Consider the following 20,923-nt stretch of genomic DNA (forward strand, 5'->3'; position numbering starts at 1 on the left):
GGGGATGGTGACTCTTAGGCCCAGTTATCCCCGAAAAGACTTTCAATAGTCCTCCTATTTTCAGCCCAAGCCTGACATCCACCTTCAGATCCGGAGGTGAACTGTAAGTTTTGTAGGTTTCTGTGATGCAAACCGGCTTGCTTCTATGTAGTATCTGCTTCTATAGATACTATTTTATAGGCACTGGAAACATTGGGTTGGCTAAAAAGTTCATTCAGGTTTTCCATAAGATGTTACGGAAAAACCCGAACGAACTTTTTAGCTAACCCAATACAGTGGCGAACATTATAAAGTTCTACCCTCAGGGAGCTCACCCTACCCTGGAGACTATAAACAATAAGTAAACAAATGAATAAATAAGATATTTTCAAAGATGATAAGAACTATAAAGACAAAGCAGAATGAGGGGATAAATAGTGATATTGGATGGCTATTTTAGACAGGCTAGTCAACAAAAGTCTTTATGAGGAGGGGATATCTCAGAAGAAGCATGCCAAATGATTCTGGGATAAAGACATTACTATAGGAAACAGGAAAAGAAAGTACAAAGACTCTGAAGTAGGAAAGAGGTTGGTGTATTTGAGAAACAAAAAGGTCAGTAAGGGTGGTGGTTAGGATGGTGTAAGCTACAGGAAGAGTGATCAGAAATAAGGTCAGAGAGGCAGGCAGGACAAATTAAGGCCTTGTACATCAAAGCCCAGAGTTTAGATTTCATTTGAAGGGTGACAAAAAGTCACAGAAGGAAACTCAGCAGTGGGAGATGGTATGATCTGATTTACCTTTTTAAAGTTCAATCTGGCTACCATGGGGCAAGAGGGGAACTGAACTAGGATGCTGGCTTGTGGAGGTAGTAAGTAGTAGGCAGACAGGGCATATTTTAAAGATAATGCTAAACTACTTCAAGGTTTGAGGTAGAGTGTAAAGGAAAGATATTAAGGATGACACCTAGGTTTTTGGCCTCACTAATAGATGAATGGCAATTCCATTTGTTGAGATGGGAGAGGTCTAGAAAGTAAAAAATGGGGGTAGGAAAACGATCAACAGGGGTCCATAATATGTACTCAATAAATGGTAGCCATTGTTTATATTAAAAATCATCTTCCATTATATGTCAATTATATCTCAATAAATTTTTTAAAAATCACCTTCTTTCTGGGGTTGTACTACTTCACTCTCCACAGATGATGACATAAACAGTACTGAAACTTATTCCGCATTTTATTTTACAGAAACTTTCTGGTTATATAAAATTAGAACTTAGACTCAATTCCTAAGTCATTAGACTTTCTACCTTAGTACAGAGAAGAGAAAACAATATTAAGACCCCCCCCTTACCAATATGCTAGTATTATAAAATTTGCTTTAAGGGCTATATCGACACTCTTTCACCTAGTTACTCACTAGAATTACAATGATAAAATCAAAAAGATACACTTTAATCCATCATTTTTATTTATTTATTTATTTAAAATACTTTTTAAAAATTTATTTATTTGCCTGAGCCGGGTCTTAGTTAAGGCATATGGGATCTTCGTTGCAACACATGGGATCTTTGAGTTGCAACATGTGGAATCTTTAGTTGCGGCACGTGGGATCTAGTTCTCTGACCAGAGATTAAACCCGGGCCCCCTGCATTGGAAGCACAGAGTCTTAATCACTGGACCACCAGGGAAGTCCCAATCCATCATTTTTAAATGCTTCCCATTTATTCTGAACAGCACACAAACACACACACACACACACACACACACACACACACACACACACACACTCTGAGATAATATATTTTTCAAACCTGATCATTTAAAAATTATTCAAGGACTTCTCTGGTGGTCCAGTGGTTAAGACTCTGTGCTTCCAATGCAGGGGGCCCGGGTTCAATCCCTGGTCAGAGAACTAGATCCCACATGGATGCTGCAACTGAGACTGCATGCCGCAACTAAGAGTCCACATGCAGCAACGAGGATCCCACGTGCCATAACTAAGACCCAGCGCAGCCAATTAAATAAATAAATATTTTAAACATAAAATTAAAAATAAAAATTATTCAACATTAACTCAATGTGATTTCTAACCTGGTCCATTCCCCTCTTTTAACAAAAGGAGAAACCAAAGCCCAGAGGTCAAATAACTTGTCCAAGAGAACACAATTAGGAAATCATGGAGTGGTGTTAAGTGCATAAGAGGAATAGTTGAAGATAAGGCTGGAAAAACAGATCAGACATTAGCTGTCACCCTAAAGAATTTTTGACTCAATTCTGAAATAAATGGGAGCCACAAAAGGTTTTTAAGAAATAAGCTATACAATTAGAGCTATGTACCAGGAAGAGTGAAAAGGTGGGCAAAAAGATAGGAAAAATAACTCACTCCAGGCAAAAGTGAAGAGGACTGAACTGACAGATGCATAAAGGAAGGAACAGATGCAAAAGTCTTTGAAGATTTAGAATCAAGAGCTTAGCTTCTGATTAGAAGCAAGGAATAACCAAAGATGACTTTGGGATTTTTATAATGGGTAACTGGAAAGAGTGCTCTCTTAATAGCTGAGATTGGGAAAATACCCTGCCATATCCTCATAGCATTAGCGGATATTAATCTGTTTCCTAGACGTACAGTTTGCTTCCTCAGGAGACTGTCTGGGAGACAGCCCTCTACTTCTCTTCTATTCACCATGATATTACCTAGCACAGGGCTGGACTGAGCAGTTCTAAACAAATATTTGGTTATTTGAAAGCATATTCTTCATTTTAACAAAATGGCCATCATATTGTTGCAAATGGATTCTGAAGGGGAGCTAAAACAATTCTGAAAAAAATTGGTAGATAGGAAAATAAATTCAGAATGTGGCCTAAAGAAAAGTAAGCATGAGAATGTGAACAAGGAGTCTAAAAGAAATATTAAATTTCTCATGGCATGAAGAATAACAAAGAGGTATGAGAACAAATCTTGGTACAGGTCCTCAAAAAGGCCATTGGGGAGTGGAAGTGAGCAAGGCATGGTATTGGGTTACAGATCTTGAGCATAAGACTTCCTGGCATAAACAACCTTATTCACAAGAGGCCCAAACTATCAGTCCCTGCACTCAACAAAGCACTTCATTGTTCTTTTTTTTTAACTGATAAATTAGAGCAACTGATGATAAAACAACCAATCTTAACTGTATCCATGCATTAAAAAAAATACATACATACAAACAAAATATACACACCTACTTGCCTCTATGACTTGTCAGGCCCACTCCTTTCCTTCCAACTAGAAATCTTAAGAGGGAGAAAGATAAAAGGAAAAGAGGAAGTAGGGAGGTTGGGGTCAAGAAAAAGAGAAATAAAACTGCAAAAATTCAGCTCACTCACTCCTGCTGGGCACAAAATAGCTGTGCCAGCAGAGGACCAAGCCATGCCCAGAGGATTAGATGCCCACCATCTGGCAGGTCATACAGATACCCTTTTTTCCCAAGTAGGCCTTCAAAATCACTAATTCAGCAATTTTCAACGTTTTCTTTGTTTTTAAGTGGAGACCTTTTCTTCAAAATTCTTATATGGAAGTTCAATATAAAACGGATACAAAGTGAAGCTACTCTGGCTGGATGAAGCAAAAATGGAAACCGAAAGCCTCATCTGCTCAGCAATCTCTCTCCTGGGGTCAAGCCCCTGAGGAGGCATATCTGTGAAAATCCTAGGGTTCCAAGAGACGGATTCGTCCCAATTTAAATCTCATAATCTCAGTATGAGGGAAAACTTTGGTTCATACTTCTGCCTCAGCTTTTGCACCTATAAAAACTAACTAACCTATACTAACAGATTGAAAATAGACTAAGAGCCATACTAACAAACAGTAACAAAAAATTTGAATTATAAAAAATATAAAGTATTAACAATAAATTTCTAAGACAACTTGAAAAGCATTTAGGAAATAAAAACTCTAAGAATTTTGAGACTGGAACATAGTTATGTGTAGTTTGATACTTAAGGCATCCTAGGGAAGTATAAAAAATGCTTCTACTGCTGCAGTACTCCTCTGGGTAACAAAAGCCAAGAGGACTCTGCTTGCTCTAGGCCCCTGGTAGGATAATTTCCTTTTGTTGTATTCAAAATATACAATGACAGTAAAGACACAAAAACATGAAAGATATAAACAACTAGAACTTCTTTAAAAAGGTAATCCATGTCCATGCTTTTAACTGCACTATATTTGTGACAGATGGCTTATGCAGAACAAAAAAAAGTCACCATCAGAGTGCAAACCCACCATGGTTAACAATAATTATAATAATTTTCATGCTTACTGTGGATTATAACAGATCCATAGGCTTTATGTACATTATCTCATTTGTTGGTTTATTGTGAAGATCAAGATAGAATTAACACTACCTTTTACATATTAGAAAACTTAGCTGACAGCAAAGAATATGATTTTTTGTATAAAAGGGAAAGGTGTGTCATTCCTGAGCAAAAGACAGGCTAAGAAAGTAGATCAAGGTGACATCAGAATAGGAATGGTATTCATCACACCACCACGTTTCTAGGCTGAAACACATATATATTTAGTGAAAAAGAGCAAAGATGTACATGGACTGTGGGCCAGGATGTCCAATATAGTAGCCACTAAGCTTCATGGGGTAATTTAAATTTAGTTCGTTGTTTGTACTAGCCACATTTCAATGCTCATTAGCCACATGTGGCTGTTGGACAGCACAGATAAAGAACATTTCCATCATTTCAGAAAGTTCTATTCAACAGCATTACTCTAGCAGAAAACCCTTGAATGTATTAAAAACAGCTGCAAGGACCTCCCTGGTGGTCCACAGGTAAGACTCTGCGCTCCCAATGCTGGGGGCCGGGGTTCGATCCCTGATCAGGAAACTAGATCCCTCATGCATGCCGAAAAAAAAAAAAACAAAAAACAGACCCCGCATGCCGCAATGAAGATCCTGAGTGCCACAACTAAGATACAGGGCAGCCAAAATAAATAAATGAATAAATTTTTTAAAAAACGACAAAAAACAGCAGCAGACCCCTCAACAAATGCTTGGTGAGTGAATGAATGATAAAAGACAGATGGGATGCAATGAGACATTTAAAAAACTAGCCAGAGGAAAAGAAACTAGCTTACTGGGCACTTAACACAAGCCAGGTGCTTTATATGGACTAAATTAATCCTCAATAACAACTCTATGAGGGATTTACTGTAATTTACCTCATTATAGATGGGAAAACTAAGGATCTCAGAGGTTAAGTAACTTTCCCAAGATCCACAATTTGAATCCAGGCAGCTTGATCTAGAATCTAGAGCCTCCGTTTTTAATCATTATACTATACTATTCTACTTCTTATATAACAATTATATTTTTATTTTTTTTAGATTTTTTTGACGTGGACCATTTTTAAAGTCTTTATTGAATTTGCTAAATATTGCTTCTGTTTCATATTTTGGTTTTTTGGCTCTAGGCATGGGCTCTAGGCATGTGGGATCTTACCTCCCCGACCAGGGATCGAACCTGCACCCCCTGCATTGGAAGGCGAAGTCTTAACCACTGGATCACAAGGGAAGTCTCTATAACAACCATATTTTTAAATTTTGCTGTCATGGAATAAAATTTGTTTAAAGTCAATCTTCCCATGCAATCACCAGTCAAGTTCATAGTGAAGAGAATTAAAAAAAAGAAGTGGTGAATAAAAATATTGGCAGGGGGCTTCCCTGGTGGCGCTGTGGTTGAAAATCTGCCTGCCGATGCAGGGGACACGGGTTCGTAGCCTGGTCCGGGAAGATCCCACATGCCGCGGAGTGGCTGGGCCCGTGAGCCACGGTCACTGAGCCTGTGTGTCCGGAGCCTGTGCTCCGCAATGGGAGAGGCCACAACAGTGAGAGGCCCGCGTACCACAAAAAAAAAAAAAAAAAAGATTGGCAGGAAGTACACCAAATGTTAACACTAGCTTGATCCCTAGATGCTGAGATTAAGGAAAATTTTTATTTTCCTGTTTTTGCTAATTCTATTTTCTAAATGTTCCATAGTGATGATGTATCCCTTCTGCAATAATAATAAAACAATAAAAATACTACTTTTTAAACAAGATAAAAATATAATCAGCTTAAGAATTCCTAAGCAGGGACTTCCCTGGTGGCGCAGTGGTTAAGAATCCGCCTGCCAATGCAGGGGACACGGGTTAGAACCCTGGTCCAGGAAGATCCCACATGCTGCAGAGCAACTAAGCCCATGTACCACAACTACTGAGCCTACGCCCTAGAACCCGCAAGCCACAACTACTGAGCCCACGTGCCACAACTACTGAAGCCCACATGCCTAGAGCCCGTGCTCCACAACAAGAGAAGCCACCACAATGAGAAGCCTGCGCACCGCAACGAAGAGTAGCCCCTGCTCGCCACAACTAGAGAAAGCCGGTGCGCAGAAACGAAGACCCAACGCAGCCAAAAATAAATAAATTTATTTTTTAAAAAAATTCCTAAGCAGAACATCAAATCAGGACTCAACCATCTCACTCTCAAACACTGTAGATGCCCCCTAACTGATCTCTTGGCCACCAGTCTCCCCAACACTAAACCATTCCACATTTGCCACCAGTTACCCTCTGTCATCTAGTCCCTGCTCAGAATCCAATAAACAAAGCATAAAATAAAATATTCTTGGCTTTATGCAAAACATTTCTGAATAGTCTGGCCCAAATCTACCTTTCCACATTTATCTACCAGTACTATCCCATCAAACCCTCTAGGAGAGGCATGATAGAAAGAGTTCTTCTAGAAGCATGGTAGAAAGAGCCCAGACCTCAGAGTCACAGACCTCAGCCAACACATAATCTCTTGGCCTCAGTTTCTTCAATGGAGAATAGTTATGACGATTAAATCTTTTAATAGGTAAAGCATGCAGCATACGACCAAGACTTCAAGAAATGGTGGTTTTCTCATTGTTATTATTAGTCCAAAAAAAAATTTTTTTTCAATCTGAAAGCAGTCACTGTTACTTAACTGACCAGATAACAAAAATAATCATAATAGGTATCTCAGTTTATCCTTCTAACAAGCTGTTGATCTGGTCTTCCCTGTTGCCAGCAACTCCACCTTCTACAAAATGGGTGGTCTTTTTCTTCATTCCACCTCACGGAGAAGATAATTTGAAGGGTCACAGGAAGTTGCTTGCTTCTTTGAAGCATTTTCCAACAGTATAGGTTTCATAAATCAGATCCTCCATGTAGATAATGCCATATTTACCAAGAGATCAGGCAATCAATGTATTATCTGTCAGGGCAATTTGCTTCTTGTTGATTTTGCCATAATCACACCTGAATTCATTTACTGAGTTCAGGTTCAGTTACCCCCAGTAAATATATGGTTCCACAGTCCTCAGCATGTTAAATGGAGCCTTGTTGATCTTAACAAAGGTGCCATTGAAGACTTGGCAAAGGTAAGGAGCTGTAGCGTCTTTCAGACCTTTGGGCTCACACCACTGATCCTTTGATCCTGATGACGGATGCCAATTTGGGTTACACAGGTGCACAGAAGTTGCCAGCTTTTCTTACCATCCTAGCCGTTAGAATCTCAGTTCTGTACATCTGCCTATACTCTTTGTGATAGTGCTTAGCTTCTTCATAGACAAGCTTCATCCTTGCCTTTTGAAGCATCTTTTGGGCAAACTTCTTTCCCAGACACTTGGTCTTCAGCTCTGCAAAATTCCTTTACTTTTTCTTAAGGGTTTCTGGCACAGCAGGAACATTATTTTTCTCCTCTTCCGCACCCTCCATAGCCAAATGGGTTTTTAATTCACTGACTCCTCAAAAAGCTTTGTGCTTTTACCTCTGTGCTTTATTTATTATTATTATTTTGCTCCTGAGTTCCTTCCCTATCTTCTAAAACCCTACTAAAATTCAAGTTCCAGGGACTTCCCTGGTGGTCCAGTGGTAAAGAATCCGCCTTGGGGCTTCCCTGGTGGCGCAGTGGTTGAGTGTCCGCCTGCCGATGCAGGGGACGCCAGTTCGTGCCCCGGTCCGGGAAGATCCCACATGCCGCGGAGCGGCTGGGCCCGTGAGCCATGGCCACTGAGCCTGCGCGTCCGGAGCCTGTGCTCCGCATTGGGAGGGGCCACAACAGTGAAAGGCCCGCGTACCACAAAAAAAAAAAAAAAAGAATCCACCTTGGGACTTCCCGGGTCATGCAGTGGTTAAGAATCTGCCTGTCAATGCAGGGGACACAGGTTCGAGCCCTGGTCTGGGAAGATCCCACATGGCGCGAAGCAACTAAGCCCGTGCACCACAACTACTGAGCCTGCGCTCTAGAGCCCGCGAACCACAACTACTGAAGTCCACGTGCCTAGAGCCCATGCTCCGCAACAAGAGAAGCCACCGCAATAAGAAGCCTGAGCACCAAAACAAAGAGTAGCCCCAGCTCACCACAACTATAGAAAGCCCGCGCACAGCAATGAGGACCCAACACAGCCAAAAATAAATTAAATAAATAAATTTATTTTTTAAATAAATAAATAAAATTACTAGCTGAACATTTTTGTAGTGGACTAGGAAGCCAATAATTCTATACAAAGATATAAAGTTTCAAGTAAGCAGTATAATCTAATTCCATAATTGTCTATCACTGACCACACATGTAAGTCATACTTGTTAAATGATTTCTCTTTAATCCAATATAAATATTAGCCTTAAACAACCCTAATAAGTAAATTGCACTTTTAACTTTTCCAACTCTCTTATACATATGCCCTACTTTAATATATATTGACTTAAATTTTCTTATTTGGTTTCATTTAGAAATATACTCACCTCACTAAAAAGTCAAGATAGGGACTTCCCTGGTGGCGCAATGGTTAAGACTCCTCCTGCCAATGCAGGGGACACAGGTTAGAGCCGGGGTCTGGGAAGATCCCACATGCCGCGGAGCAACTAAGCCCTTGCGCCACAACTACTGAGCCTGAGCTATAGAGCCTGCATGCTTAGAGCCCGTGCTCCGCAACAAGAGAAGCCACCTCAATGAAAAGCCCGCACACCGCAACAAAGAGTAGCCCCCACTCGCCTCAACTAGAGACAGCCCGCACACGGCAAAGACCCAATGCAGCCAAAAATAAATAAATAAATAAATTTTTTTTTTAAGTCAAGATAGGGCTTTCCTGGTGGCGCAATGGTTGAGAGTCCGCCTGCCGATGCAGGGTACACGGGTCCGTGCCCCGGTCCGGGAAGATCCCACATGCCGCGGAGCAACTAAGCCCTTGCGCCACAACTACTGAGCCTGAGCTATAGAGCCTGCATGCTTAGAGCCCGTGCTCCGCAACAAGAGAAGCCACCTCAATGAAAAGCCCGCACACCGCAACAAAGAGTAGCCCCCACTCGCCTCAACTAGAGACAGCCCGCACACGGCAAAGAAGACCCAATGCAGCCAAAAATAAATAAATAAATAAATTTTTTTTTTTAAGTCAAGATAGGGCTTTCCTGGTGGCGCAATGGTTGAGAGTCCTGGCTGCTGAGCCTGCGCGTCCGGAGCCTGTGCTCCGCAACGGGAGAGGCCACAACAGTGAGGGGCCGCGTACCGCAAAAAAAAAAAAAAAAAAAAAAAAAAAAAAAAAAAAAAAGTCAAGATAGAGTGAGAAAGATTCATATACAGTAACCCCTTGGTATCTTCAAGGCATTGGTTCTAGGACCACCCCACCCCCTAACCTGTGAGGATACCAAAATCCACAGATGCCCAACTTCCTTATATAAAAAGACATAGTATTCACATATAACTACACACATGCATATACTTCCATATACTTTAAATCATCTCTAGATTACTTACAATACCTAATACAATGTAAATGCTATATAAATAGTTGTAAATACAATGTAAATGCTATGTAAACAGTTGCTAGGCACAGCAAATTCAAGTATTGCTTTTTGGAACTTTCTGGAATTTTTTTTCCCAAATATTTTCAGGCTGTGATTGGTTGAATTTGTGGATGCAGAACCTGCCGATATGGAGAGCTGACTGTACTGATTACTAGAAAGTAATGATTATATAACCTTATTATACATACGAATAATTCTCCTTTAAAAAGGTAAACTATGGGGCTTCCCTGGTAGCGCAATGGTTGAGAGCCCGCCTGCCGATGCAGGGGACACAGGTTCGTGCCCCGGTCCGGGAGGATCCCGCATGCCGCGGAGCAGCTGGGCCCGTGAGCCATGGCCACTGAGCCTGAGCGTCCGGAGCCTGTGCTCCGCAATGGGAGAGGCCACGGCAGTGAGAGGCCTGCGTACCGCAAAAAAAAAAAAAAAAAAAAAAGGTAAACTATGTCTCCTCAAGTGAGTGCTAACAGTTAAGAGTAGATAGCCTGAGGGCATAATTTTATTTTTATTTTCACTGATTTAATTATGATTCCTCCTAAACCAATTTAAGAAAATTAAATAACCACTAAAATCATCTCTCTTGGATAAATTACCAATTCAGCAATAGGTAACAACTGTTCTAATGAGCTGCTACTAAGAGTAAAGCAATTTGAGAGACATAAGGAAGTTGCCTTATTTTTTTTAAATATTTTATTTATTTATTTGTTTATCTGGCTGTGCTGGGTCTTAGCTGCAGCACGCGGGATCTTTTAGTTGTGTCATGCAGGACTTTTAGCTGTGGCATGCGAACTGTTAGTTGCAGCATGTGGGATCTAGTTCCCTGACCAGGGATCAAACCTGGGTCCCCTGCATTAGGAGTGCGGAGTCTTAGCCACTGGACCACCAGGGAAGTCCCAAGTTGCCCTATTAAATGCAGTTAATTACCAGAAAATTAAGTCTCAGTAGGTAGAAAAAGACCTAGAGCACAGCTAAATCCCAGCAAGCCAGATTTAGCATGAAATCTTGAATCTCTCTTTTCAGCTTTTAATACTATTCTAACAAGTCTCCAATAATGTTTCGGCTTTCTCACTGATCCCCAGAAGGAAGGAAAAGCCATTACCTAAGGATGTTGGGATGGGAGAGTCTATTCATGAGCTGCACTTCTTTCAGCATGTTTGCGCGGTTACTGCTCAACGTGTTCATCTTAAGAGCCATCACCTGGCCAGAAGCTCGGTGGCGCACCTAGAAAATAAAATGGGACAAAAAAAGAGGCTCAAGGGCGGCAACTATATATGAGGTCAAAGCCTCCACGTGTAGAACATGCCAAGATGTTTTACTGCCAATTTAGATAAAATAGACATGGTAAGGGATGTTTTTCTATAAACTCTGATTACATTAGGGTCTCACTTCCATTAACAAAGATAGATTTATTCCATCGAAGACCAAAATTGTTTCACATTAAGCTGGCTAGAAACACATTGTTAATAATACCTCAAGAAATCATGTCTTTAAAATAAAAACAAAATACCTTAGGAAAAAATGGGGAAAATTTATTAGGCTGGCTTCTTAAGGCCAACATTGATGAGTCTTAGCAAACTGAAGGGAAAAGGTCTCTTTTGTGGAATTTTAATTGTGCACAGAAAAGATTCATGCATAAGCCTTATATAACACATAATGAACTATAAAACTGTCTTTATAGGACACTAAACCCACATCCTCAAAATCTCCCCCAAGCACCATAAAATGTATATCTATAAGAAAAAAACGTATTGCATGTTAAATATAGAAAGAAGACAGTGAATCCTTTGGAGCTAATAGTGTAGTAACCCAACACAAAGTACCTTATAATTATTTACACACACTCAAGTCAGATATAAAAACATGAGCCACACCACTCACACTATTACCCATATGCACAGAGCAAAGTCTACTTCTAAAACATTCATTCTCTGTAGATTCAATCTATTTTACATGTAAAAATATTAGTTTATAATTTCAATGCACACTCAACAGGTTTAAAAAGAAACACAATACTTGCAAGAAAATTAACTATGTTTTCAGCCTCTAAATGTGGTGTCAGTAGTAGCAAAATAAGACTATCAGAGAAAATATTTTGCCTTACCCAAAAAAAGCTCAATTATTCACTTAGATATGTGTTTCCTACTGAGAAATTATGAATGAGGCAGTAGAAAAGTTATGAAGTACCAAGGACCTCATTACTTTCTGGTTAAAAAAAATTCATTTCAGGGTTTCCCTGGTGGAGCAGTGATTAAGAATGCACCTGCCAATGCAGGGGACATGGGTTTGAGACCTGGTCCGGGAAGATCCCACATGCTGCAGAGCAACTAAGCCCGTGCACCACAGCTACTGAGCCTGCGCTCTAGAGCCCGTGCGCCACAACTACTGAGCCCACGTGCCACAACTACTGAAGCCCACATGCCTAGAGCCCATGCTCCACAACAAGAGAAGCCACCGCAATGAGAAGCCTGCGCATGGCAACAAAGGGTAGCCCCCGCTTGCCGCACTAGAGAAAGCCTGTGTGCAACAACAAAGACCCAACTCAGCCAAAAATAAAATAAATTAAAAAAAAAAGAATGATTAAAAAAAATTCAGATCATGCACAACAGGGACTTGCTATGCAAAAATGTCATCATCCTATGGACTTTCAGAGTATTGTTTCAGTATATTATTTCCAGTTGACCAAGTGGAAATTCCAGTAGAAATCATGACAATCTACTTAATTCTTCAATCACCAGAAATTCTTTGACATGACAATAGCCCCAGAAGTTTAGTATTAATATAGAACAGACATCACAACTTATCTTAAAATTCAAAGAAACAATGCTTCAGAGTAGCCAGACACAAGAAGGGGAAGGAAGAAGCAAAACACTCAGAGCCACAGGAACCCTGATCAGAAGAACTGAGGCAGAACACTGGCTGTCTCTCCCCTCTTCTAGATCACTTAGTGAGATTTGGAACCCAACTCTCTTCCTAGTGCATCAATGATTCTGTTGTCATGTACCTCGTGACTGATGAAAGAGAAGTGGCTTTCCTTTTCAGATCCTGCATGGATAAGTTAAAAGAGACATTTATTTACAAAGAACACACTGACAGTATTTTTCCAACTCTATTTACAGAAAACATCTGTGTTGTAATAAGGGCTCTCCATTCTGAAACTCACTCCTCTTTTTTTTTTTTTCATCATCTGAAAACTATCACTGAGTTGTTTTTTTTTAAAGTCTGCTTTTAAGAAAGTTTAATATTGGGACTTCCCTGGTGGCACAATGGATAAGACTCCACGCTCCCAATGCAGGGGCCCTGGGTTTGATCCCTGGTCAGGGAACTAGACCCCAAATGCATGCTGCAACTAAGAGTTTGCCTGCCACAACTAAGGATCCCATGTGCTGCAACTAAGGAGCCAGTGAGCTGCAACTAAGGAGCCCTGGAGCCTCAACTAAGGAGCCTGCCTGCTGCAACTAAGACCCGGTGCAACCAAATAAATAAATAAATATATAAATAAAAGAAAGTTTAATATTAAAATAATGTGTGAAATTTAGGGATAAAAATCTGTTTCAAACTAATCATAAAAAACCTTACTTCCTTAATGATGAACATGTCCATAACACTGTAGTTGTCTTTCATTTGCATAAGATATTTTTCTTCTTTCTTCTTAGCCCCTCAAATTCTACCTATCTTTGAAGGTCACACTCAAATATCCCCTTCCGCTCTGAAGTCTTCCTTGACTCTCTCTAGGAACTATCTGTGGTATCCCTCTTTATACTGCCTCAGAACAACATTTGGAACACCAGTATACCACTAATCACATAGTTCTGTACATAAATACCTCCTCGCTAGGCTATAAAGCATCTTGAGACCAGGCTCTATGTTGTATTAGTCTTTGTCTTGCAGTGCGTAGAAGGCCTGGCACATCATAAGGGCGCAGTGAAAACAACAACAACTACAGTTAGTTAAATGATACTTCTAATGTACTTTCTAAGGCCAGTGAATCATTTATTTATCCAGGTAATTTCTTTGGGGGGTGGTGTTTTCTTTGTTTTTCTCTTTTTGGTGGCAGAGATTTGGGGGGAGGATGCAAACAGAAAAGTAGTATAAGGTTTGGCTTAAATTTTCTGGAGTTTACCATCTAGAAAGGGACAAACAATAAGCTATATGACTAGTCAGATAAGAAAGAGAATAAAGAATCAAATACAGCATGAGAGGTATTTATATGAATGTTGATGCACTTAGGGAAAAACTTCATGGGACTTCAGTGTCACCTCCAAGAATTAATAGATTTGGATAGATTTTTTAAAGTACAGAACAGACTACAGGTGATAAAGAAAAAAGTACCATCAAATTTAGAGGTTCACAGAATACAGGGAACCTGCCTAAATGCAGGAGGATCTTCATTCCAAGTTGTCAAAACCACGAAAATTAACTAGCCCTCAAATCTACTTAGATTTTCAGATTAAAGGGAAGGCCTATTTCTGCCTAAGTTTGTCCTCTACACATAGACCATTGCTACTACTACTAAGAGGATTCCCAAGAGATTGATATCTTTAAATATCTTTAATTTTTTTTTTAATATATAGAATTGCCATATGATCCAGCAATTCTACTTCCGGGTATATACCCAAAATAATTGAAAACAGGGTCTTGAAAAAATATTTGTACACCCAAGCTCATAGCAGCATTATTTACAATAGCCAAAAGGCAAAAGCAATCCATCCATCGACAGATGAACAGATAAACAAAATGTGGTATATACCATAATGGAATATTATTCAGCCTTAAAAAGGAAGGAAATTCTGACACATGCTGCAACACGGATGAACCTTGAAGATATTATGCCATGTGAACTAAGCCAGTCACAAAATGACAAATACTGTATGATTCCACTTATATGAGGTTCCTAGGGTAGTCAAACTCATACAGAAAGAATGTAGAATGGTGGTTGCTAAGGGTTGTGGGGAGGGGAGGAATTTGGAGTTGTTTAATTGGTACAGAATTTCAGCTTTGCAAGATGAAAAGAGTTCTGGAGAGTGTAGCACAAAAATGTGAACTGAACTATACACTTAAAAATGGTTAAGATGGTAAATTTTATGTTATGTATACTTTATCACAATTATAAATAAAAGAAGGAAGGTAAGGAAGAAAAGAAAGAAGAGATGGAGAGAAAAAAGAAGAGAAGATGTGAGGAGGGAAGGGGAAGGGAGAGGATCACCAAGGTAAGGAAATTACTACCTCTCCTTGACTTTTAAACTACCACAGGATCTTCAAATCCACTTTCTAAAGAAGAGCATAGCAGAGTGGTGGAGTACTCGAGCTTTGGAGATGAGCAGACCGAATTCAAGTTTTAACACTTAAACGATTAGAGTGACTTCTCATTGAAGTCTTCTGTTGTAAAATGAAGAGAATAATAGTCTCTGTCTCACATGGAGGATAAAATGATGTTGTTATGTTAGATAAACAAAATAATGTGTATAAAATACTTAACACAGTGCTTGGCACATAGTAAACATTCAAATAAATAGGTGTTGTTTTTAATAAAAATAAGAAACTATATGTTCATAAGAATTTAGCATATCAGGTGAGTTTGAAATGATACAGAAAATGTACACTTGTAATTTTAAGTAAAAATAGCAATATTCCAATCTGTATATACCCCTGAGACTGTTTATTTATTACAAAGGGGAAAAGGTACATTTACAATGGAGAGCTCTGCCGGCTAGCACTTAACGAAGGGATCTTATTTAGCATTACCGAAAGTAAGACATGCAACATTATCAACCTTCTGATACAATGTATTATACTTGCCAAAATGTTTAACTCAAATCTAATTATAAGAAAAAAATTAGGGCTTCCCTGGTGGTGGAGTGGTTGCGCGTCCGCCTGCCAATGCAGGGGAACCGGGTTCGCGCTCCTGTCTGGGAGGATCCCACATGCTGCGGAGCGGCTGGGCCCGTGAGCCATGGCCGCTGAGCCTGCGCGTCCGGAGCCTGTGCTCCGCAACAGGAGAGGCCACAACAGAGGGAGGCCTGCATACCACACACACACACACACACACACACAAAAAAAAAATTAGACATATTCAGAATATCTAAAAGACAACTGGATGGTACTCTTCAAACAAAGTGTGGGGGAATATTCCAGATTAAAAGAGATTAATAGTCATAACAACTGAAATGAAATACATGAAACCTTGACTGGATTCTGGGTCAAAAAAAGCTGTAAAAGACTTTTTGGAGGCAAACAGGAAAAAAATTTTTTAATGGAATTATTTATTTATTTATTTTAAATTTTTTGCTGTGCCCTGAGGCTTGTGGGATCTTAGCTTCCCAGCCAGGGATTGAACCCAGGCCCCGACAGTAAAAGTGCTGAGTCCTAACCACTGGGCCACCAGGGAATTCCCAGGGAAACTTTTAATAGGGATTGTATATTAAATTATTTTACTGAATTAAGGTTAATTATCTAAAGTATAAATAGTGATACTATGGCTTTGTAGGAGAATATATTCTTGGAAGATACATACTAAAGTATTTAAGTGTCATGATGTCTGCAATTTGCTTTCAAGTGGTTTGCCGGAAAAAATACAGAGAGATAAAGCAATGCAACAAAATATTAATAATTGGTGATTCTAGTTGAAAGGACTTACAGAGGTTTATTGCATTAGTCTTTCAATTTTCTACAGATTTTAAAAGTTTCCATGGGACTTCCCTGGTGGCACAGTGGTTAAGAATCCGCCTGCCAATGCAGGGGACACGGGTTCAAGCCCTGGTCCGGGAAGATCCCACATGCTGTGGAGCAACTAAGTCCGTGGCAACAAAGCCACAACTGCTGAGTCCAAGTGCCACAACTACTGAAGCCCGTGTGCCTAGAGCCTGTGCTCCGCAACAAAAAGCCACTGCAATGAGAAGCCCGCGCACCATATACCTTGAGAAAACCATAATTCAAAGAGTCATGTACCACAATGTTCATTGCAGCTCTATTTACAATAGCCAGCACATGGAAGCAACCTAAGTGTCCACAACAGATGAATGGATAAAGAAGATGTGGCACATATATACAATGGAATATTACTCAGCCATAAAAAGAAACAAAATTGAGTTATTTGTAGCAAGGTGGATGGACCTAGAGACTGTCACACAGAGTGAAGTAAGTCAGAAAGAGTAAAACAAATACCGTATACTAACACATATATATGGAATCTAAAAAAAAAAAGGTTCTGAAAGAACCTAGGGGCAGGAAGAAATAAAGACACAGACGTAGAGAATGGACTTGAGGACACGGGGAGGGGGAAGGGTAAGCTGGGACGAAGTGAGAGAGTGGCATGGACATATATACACTACCAAATGTAAGACAGCTAGCTAGTGGGAAGCTGCCACATAGCATAGGGAGATCAGTTCGGTGCTTTGTGTCCACCTAGAGGGGTGGGATAGGGAGGGTGGGAGTGAGACGCAAGAGGGAGGAGATATGGGGATATATGTATATGTATAGCTGATTCACTTTGTTATACAGCAGAAACTAACACACCATTGTAAAGCAATTATACTCCAATAAAGATGTTTAAAAAAAAAAAAAAAAAAGCAGCAGGCCACGCACCGCAACGAAGAGTAGCCCCTGCTCGCCTCAACTAGAGAAAGCCCGCGGGCAGCAACAGACCCAACGCAATCAAAAATAAATAAATAAATAAAACTAGTGTTGAAGATGACTTCAAGGTCTACAAACAAAGGAAAAAACCACAAACTAAAGGTCAGTCAAGTGTGTGCATGCAGCCTGTAAGTAACTGGAAGTAACTGATAATCTTTCATTAGACTTTTCAGCCACATTCAAATAATAGCAAATATGATCACCTTCTATATACAAGGCACTGTGCTAGATGTTGAGAAGGCTCTTACAGATCAACATGAGACATCAGTTTGTCAAATCTTCCAGCAATCTTTGCCCCCAAATTGCAAAGTTATCTTGTTGCTCTCCAACTTAAAATTCTTCAATAGCTCACCACTACCTGGGGAATAAAGTCCAAACTCCTTAACAAAACTAAATCCATCTTCTGCTCCCTGTATATTCCCACCATCTTCTCCCCTTACCTTTAGTTATTACATACTAATATTTGTAATTCTTTCCAAAGGTATCACCCTCTCCACACTTACGTGCCTTGACACATGCTATTCTCAATGCCTTGATGTAATCCTCAACCCCCTGAGCCCTATCCCAATCTCCCTTCCAAATTCCCTTCAATTATTCAAGATATAAGAAACATCACTTTCCCTGGGAAAATCTTACTTTATTTCAAGAAAAGTTGGATGGCTCCACTCTGTTTTCTTAGTACTCTGTTCCTTTTTTTTTTGTTGTTGTTGTGGTATGCGGGCCTCCCCCTGCCATGGCCTCTCCCATTGCGGAGCACAGGCTCCGGACACGCAGGCTCAGCGGCCACGGCTCACGGGCCCAGCCGCTCCGCGGCATGTGGGATCCTCCCAGACAGGGGCGCGAACCCGGTTCCCCTGCATCGGCAGGCGGACGTGCAACCACTGCGCCACCAGGGAAGCCCCAGTACTCTGTTCTTATTTATCTCTGTTACAGCACTTGCATATTGTATGCTGTTAGTCTACCTATCTATTTATCTCCAATATACCTAAGGGCAGTTCCAACTCAAGGTGGCAACTAGGAAGATCCTGAACTTACCTCCTCCCTGAGACACAGAATCTACAACTGCATATGGAACAATTGCCTATATGCCTAAGAGCAAAGACTGCCTTATTCATTTCTTTATCCCCAGAATAGTTATTCACCTCCCCCCGCCCCCAAAACACACATTCTGACAAGCAGGACTTCTTCTCATATGGACAAATCTAGATTTTTGTCAAAAATGGTTAAAAGGTAAGCAGGAAAGAAAAGCACGGCAATTATTACATAACTATCAACAGACACTAGTAGACTCTGGAATAGAAAAAGCAGATTTGGGGCTTCCCTGGTGGTGCAGTGGTTGAGAGTCGGCCTGCCGATTCAGGGGACACGGGTTCGTGCCCCGGTCCGGGAAGATCCCACATGCCGCGGAGCGGCTAGGCCCGTGAGCCATGGCCGCTGAGCCTGAGTGTCCGGAGCCTGTGCTCCGCAACGGGAGAGGCCCGCGTGCCGCAAAAAAAAAAAAAAAAAAAGAAAAAGCAGATTACAGGTTATATACAATCCTATGTCCACTAGCTACTACTCTATCCATTTTTATTCCATTCAAATAAGCATATTAACGTGCAAATGAAAGTGACAGTAAATATAGGGGTGCCTCTAATTCAACTCTAATTTATGTTTTTAAAATTAAATTATTTGCATATGTTGATACTTTAACCATTTTAAATAACAAATCACATGCAATAACTTCATCCTTTACCAGTGTGGTATGAAACCAAACTGAGAATCACTTCTCTGGCAAAGTGCCTAGTATTTAGTAGTTGACTGCTCAAAAAATGTTTGCTGAATTTAAATGGACAACTTGAGTCGGGATGGTTATTTTCTAGAGGGGAAGAAAAGCATAAACCTCTGACCAGCTCAGAGAAGTAATAAGGGGAGAATTAAATAACAAAAAAAGGACAACAAGGTAAGAACTGTAACAAAGTAATTAATCATTAAATTAACTATTAGATAAGTGGCTTAGGACTTCTACCCAAGAAGTCACAGTGAGTGTACAATAAGTATACAGTAAGCTGGTATAGCAACATTAGTATTAGGCAAATAAAGTTTAAAGCAGTAGTTTTCAAAGGAGGCTGTAACATTTCACTTCAGAGGTGTCTTTGAAGTTTTCAGGTGAAGTGTTTTGGTTATAACAATGATTGGGGGCAGGGAGTGTTGCAGGCCTGAGATGCTAGACATCCTGCAGCTACAGGACAATACCGCACAAGGAAGCATTGTTCCATGTCCAGTATGAAATGCAAATGTCTTACCAGACATTCATGTAAATAAAGAACATATTTATTATTACCTAAGCTTGGATTCTAACTCCATTTTACATAAAAACAAAGTCATCTTGCATAGTTTTAAAATATACTGAACTTCCTAGGAATGTAACTACTTGTAAATTGAGGAAAATTGCTTTTTTGTTTTGTTAAGAATATCATTAAGAATTGGTCAACATTTCAGAAAATCAGACCACCAATGGCAATGCTGCTTCTGAATCCCAATATAACACATCTGTATCAGAATCCATGTGTAGTTTTTATATTCATGGTGATTTATTTAGCCTTTATTTTAAAAAATCAAATATATAAATAAAAAGTGGGGAATCCTGGTTGTCCAGTGGTTAGGACTTGGCGCTTTCACTGCCAGGGGCCCAGGTTCGATCCCTGGTCAGGGAACTAAGATTGCACATGTCACATGGCCAACACAAAAGTACAACATGGATAAATAAGAAATGTGTTTTTGCTTTGCCCACAAATAAAGTTATCAATGTGACTACTCTGCCAACTTTTTTTCCTGATGGAACATTCCGGTTAAATGAACATTTAGAAAGAAACAAGCTGATAAAGTTGGCAAAGATATATTATACCTCCCTGTTTTCTCTCCTTAATCAATCTGTAGTTTGTCTTGGCAAACTATTCCTATTTCAGCTGAAGTTACCTCTTTCCCTTACATACAAATAAGTCTGGCCTGTTATTACACTTTTATTCTAATATTCACTGGCATCTCTGCTCTTTAATTTTTCCCCTTGCATGGAGTGGCTTCTGTCCTCTTAAAACTAAACCTGTCATGTTTAAGAAGGTAAAAGCATCTAACCACTTTGTCTTCTAGCATAGTCAGGCCCCAAAATGTGTATATTGAAATCATTTTTACTAATTTAATTTTCTTTTACTTTTCGTTTATCATACAGTTAGGGTATCATGTCAATGTTATATAATTATAAAGCAATACTACCAAAGTTACCTATCCATTTCATTTCAGGGTAGTTAAGAGTTATGTTTTTAAAAATTGCTGTAGGGTTTCCCTGGTGGCGCAGTGGTTGAGAGTCCGCCTGCCGATGCAGGGGACACGGATTCCTGCCCCGGTCCGGGAAGATCCCACATGCCGAGGAGCGGCTAGGCCCGTGAGCCATGGCCGCTGAGCCTGCGCGTCCGGAG

General features: G+C 40.1%; 1 protein-coding gene, 1 non-coding gene and 1 pseudogene across 2 annotated transcripts in view; all 3 read right to left on the bottom strand.

Moving 5' to 3' along the window:
• Nucleotides 1–20,923, bottom strand: part of LOC114486235 (dual specificity testis-specific protein kinase 2-like) — a 97,727-nt gene that overhangs the window by 44,404 nt on the left and 32,400 nt on the right. Inside the window, exon 2 of the mRNA XM_028489428.1 lies at nt 10,939–11,060. Within this exon, the coding sequence (XP_028345229.1) occupies nt 10,939–11,060 (122 nt within the window). The remainder of the gene's footprint in view (nt 1–10,938; nt 11,061–20,923) is intronic.
• LOC102982774 (60S ribosomal protein L7-like) lies at nt 7,022–7,754 on the bottom strand (annotated as a pseudogene).
• TRNAR-CCU (transfer RNA arginine (anticodon CCU)) lies at nt 10,656–10,728 on the bottom strand. Its single transcript has one exon. It is a non-coding gene; the product is annotated as a tRNA-Arg (tRNA).

Source organism: Physeter macrocephalus, chromosome 4 (assembly GCF_002837175.3).
Source record: "Physeter macrocephalus isolate SW-GA chromosome 4, ASM283717v5, whole genome shotgun sequence".
NCBI classification, from domain to species: domain Eukaryota; kingdom Metazoa; phylum Chordata; class Mammalia; order Artiodactyla; family Physeteridae; genus Physeter; species Physeter macrocephalus.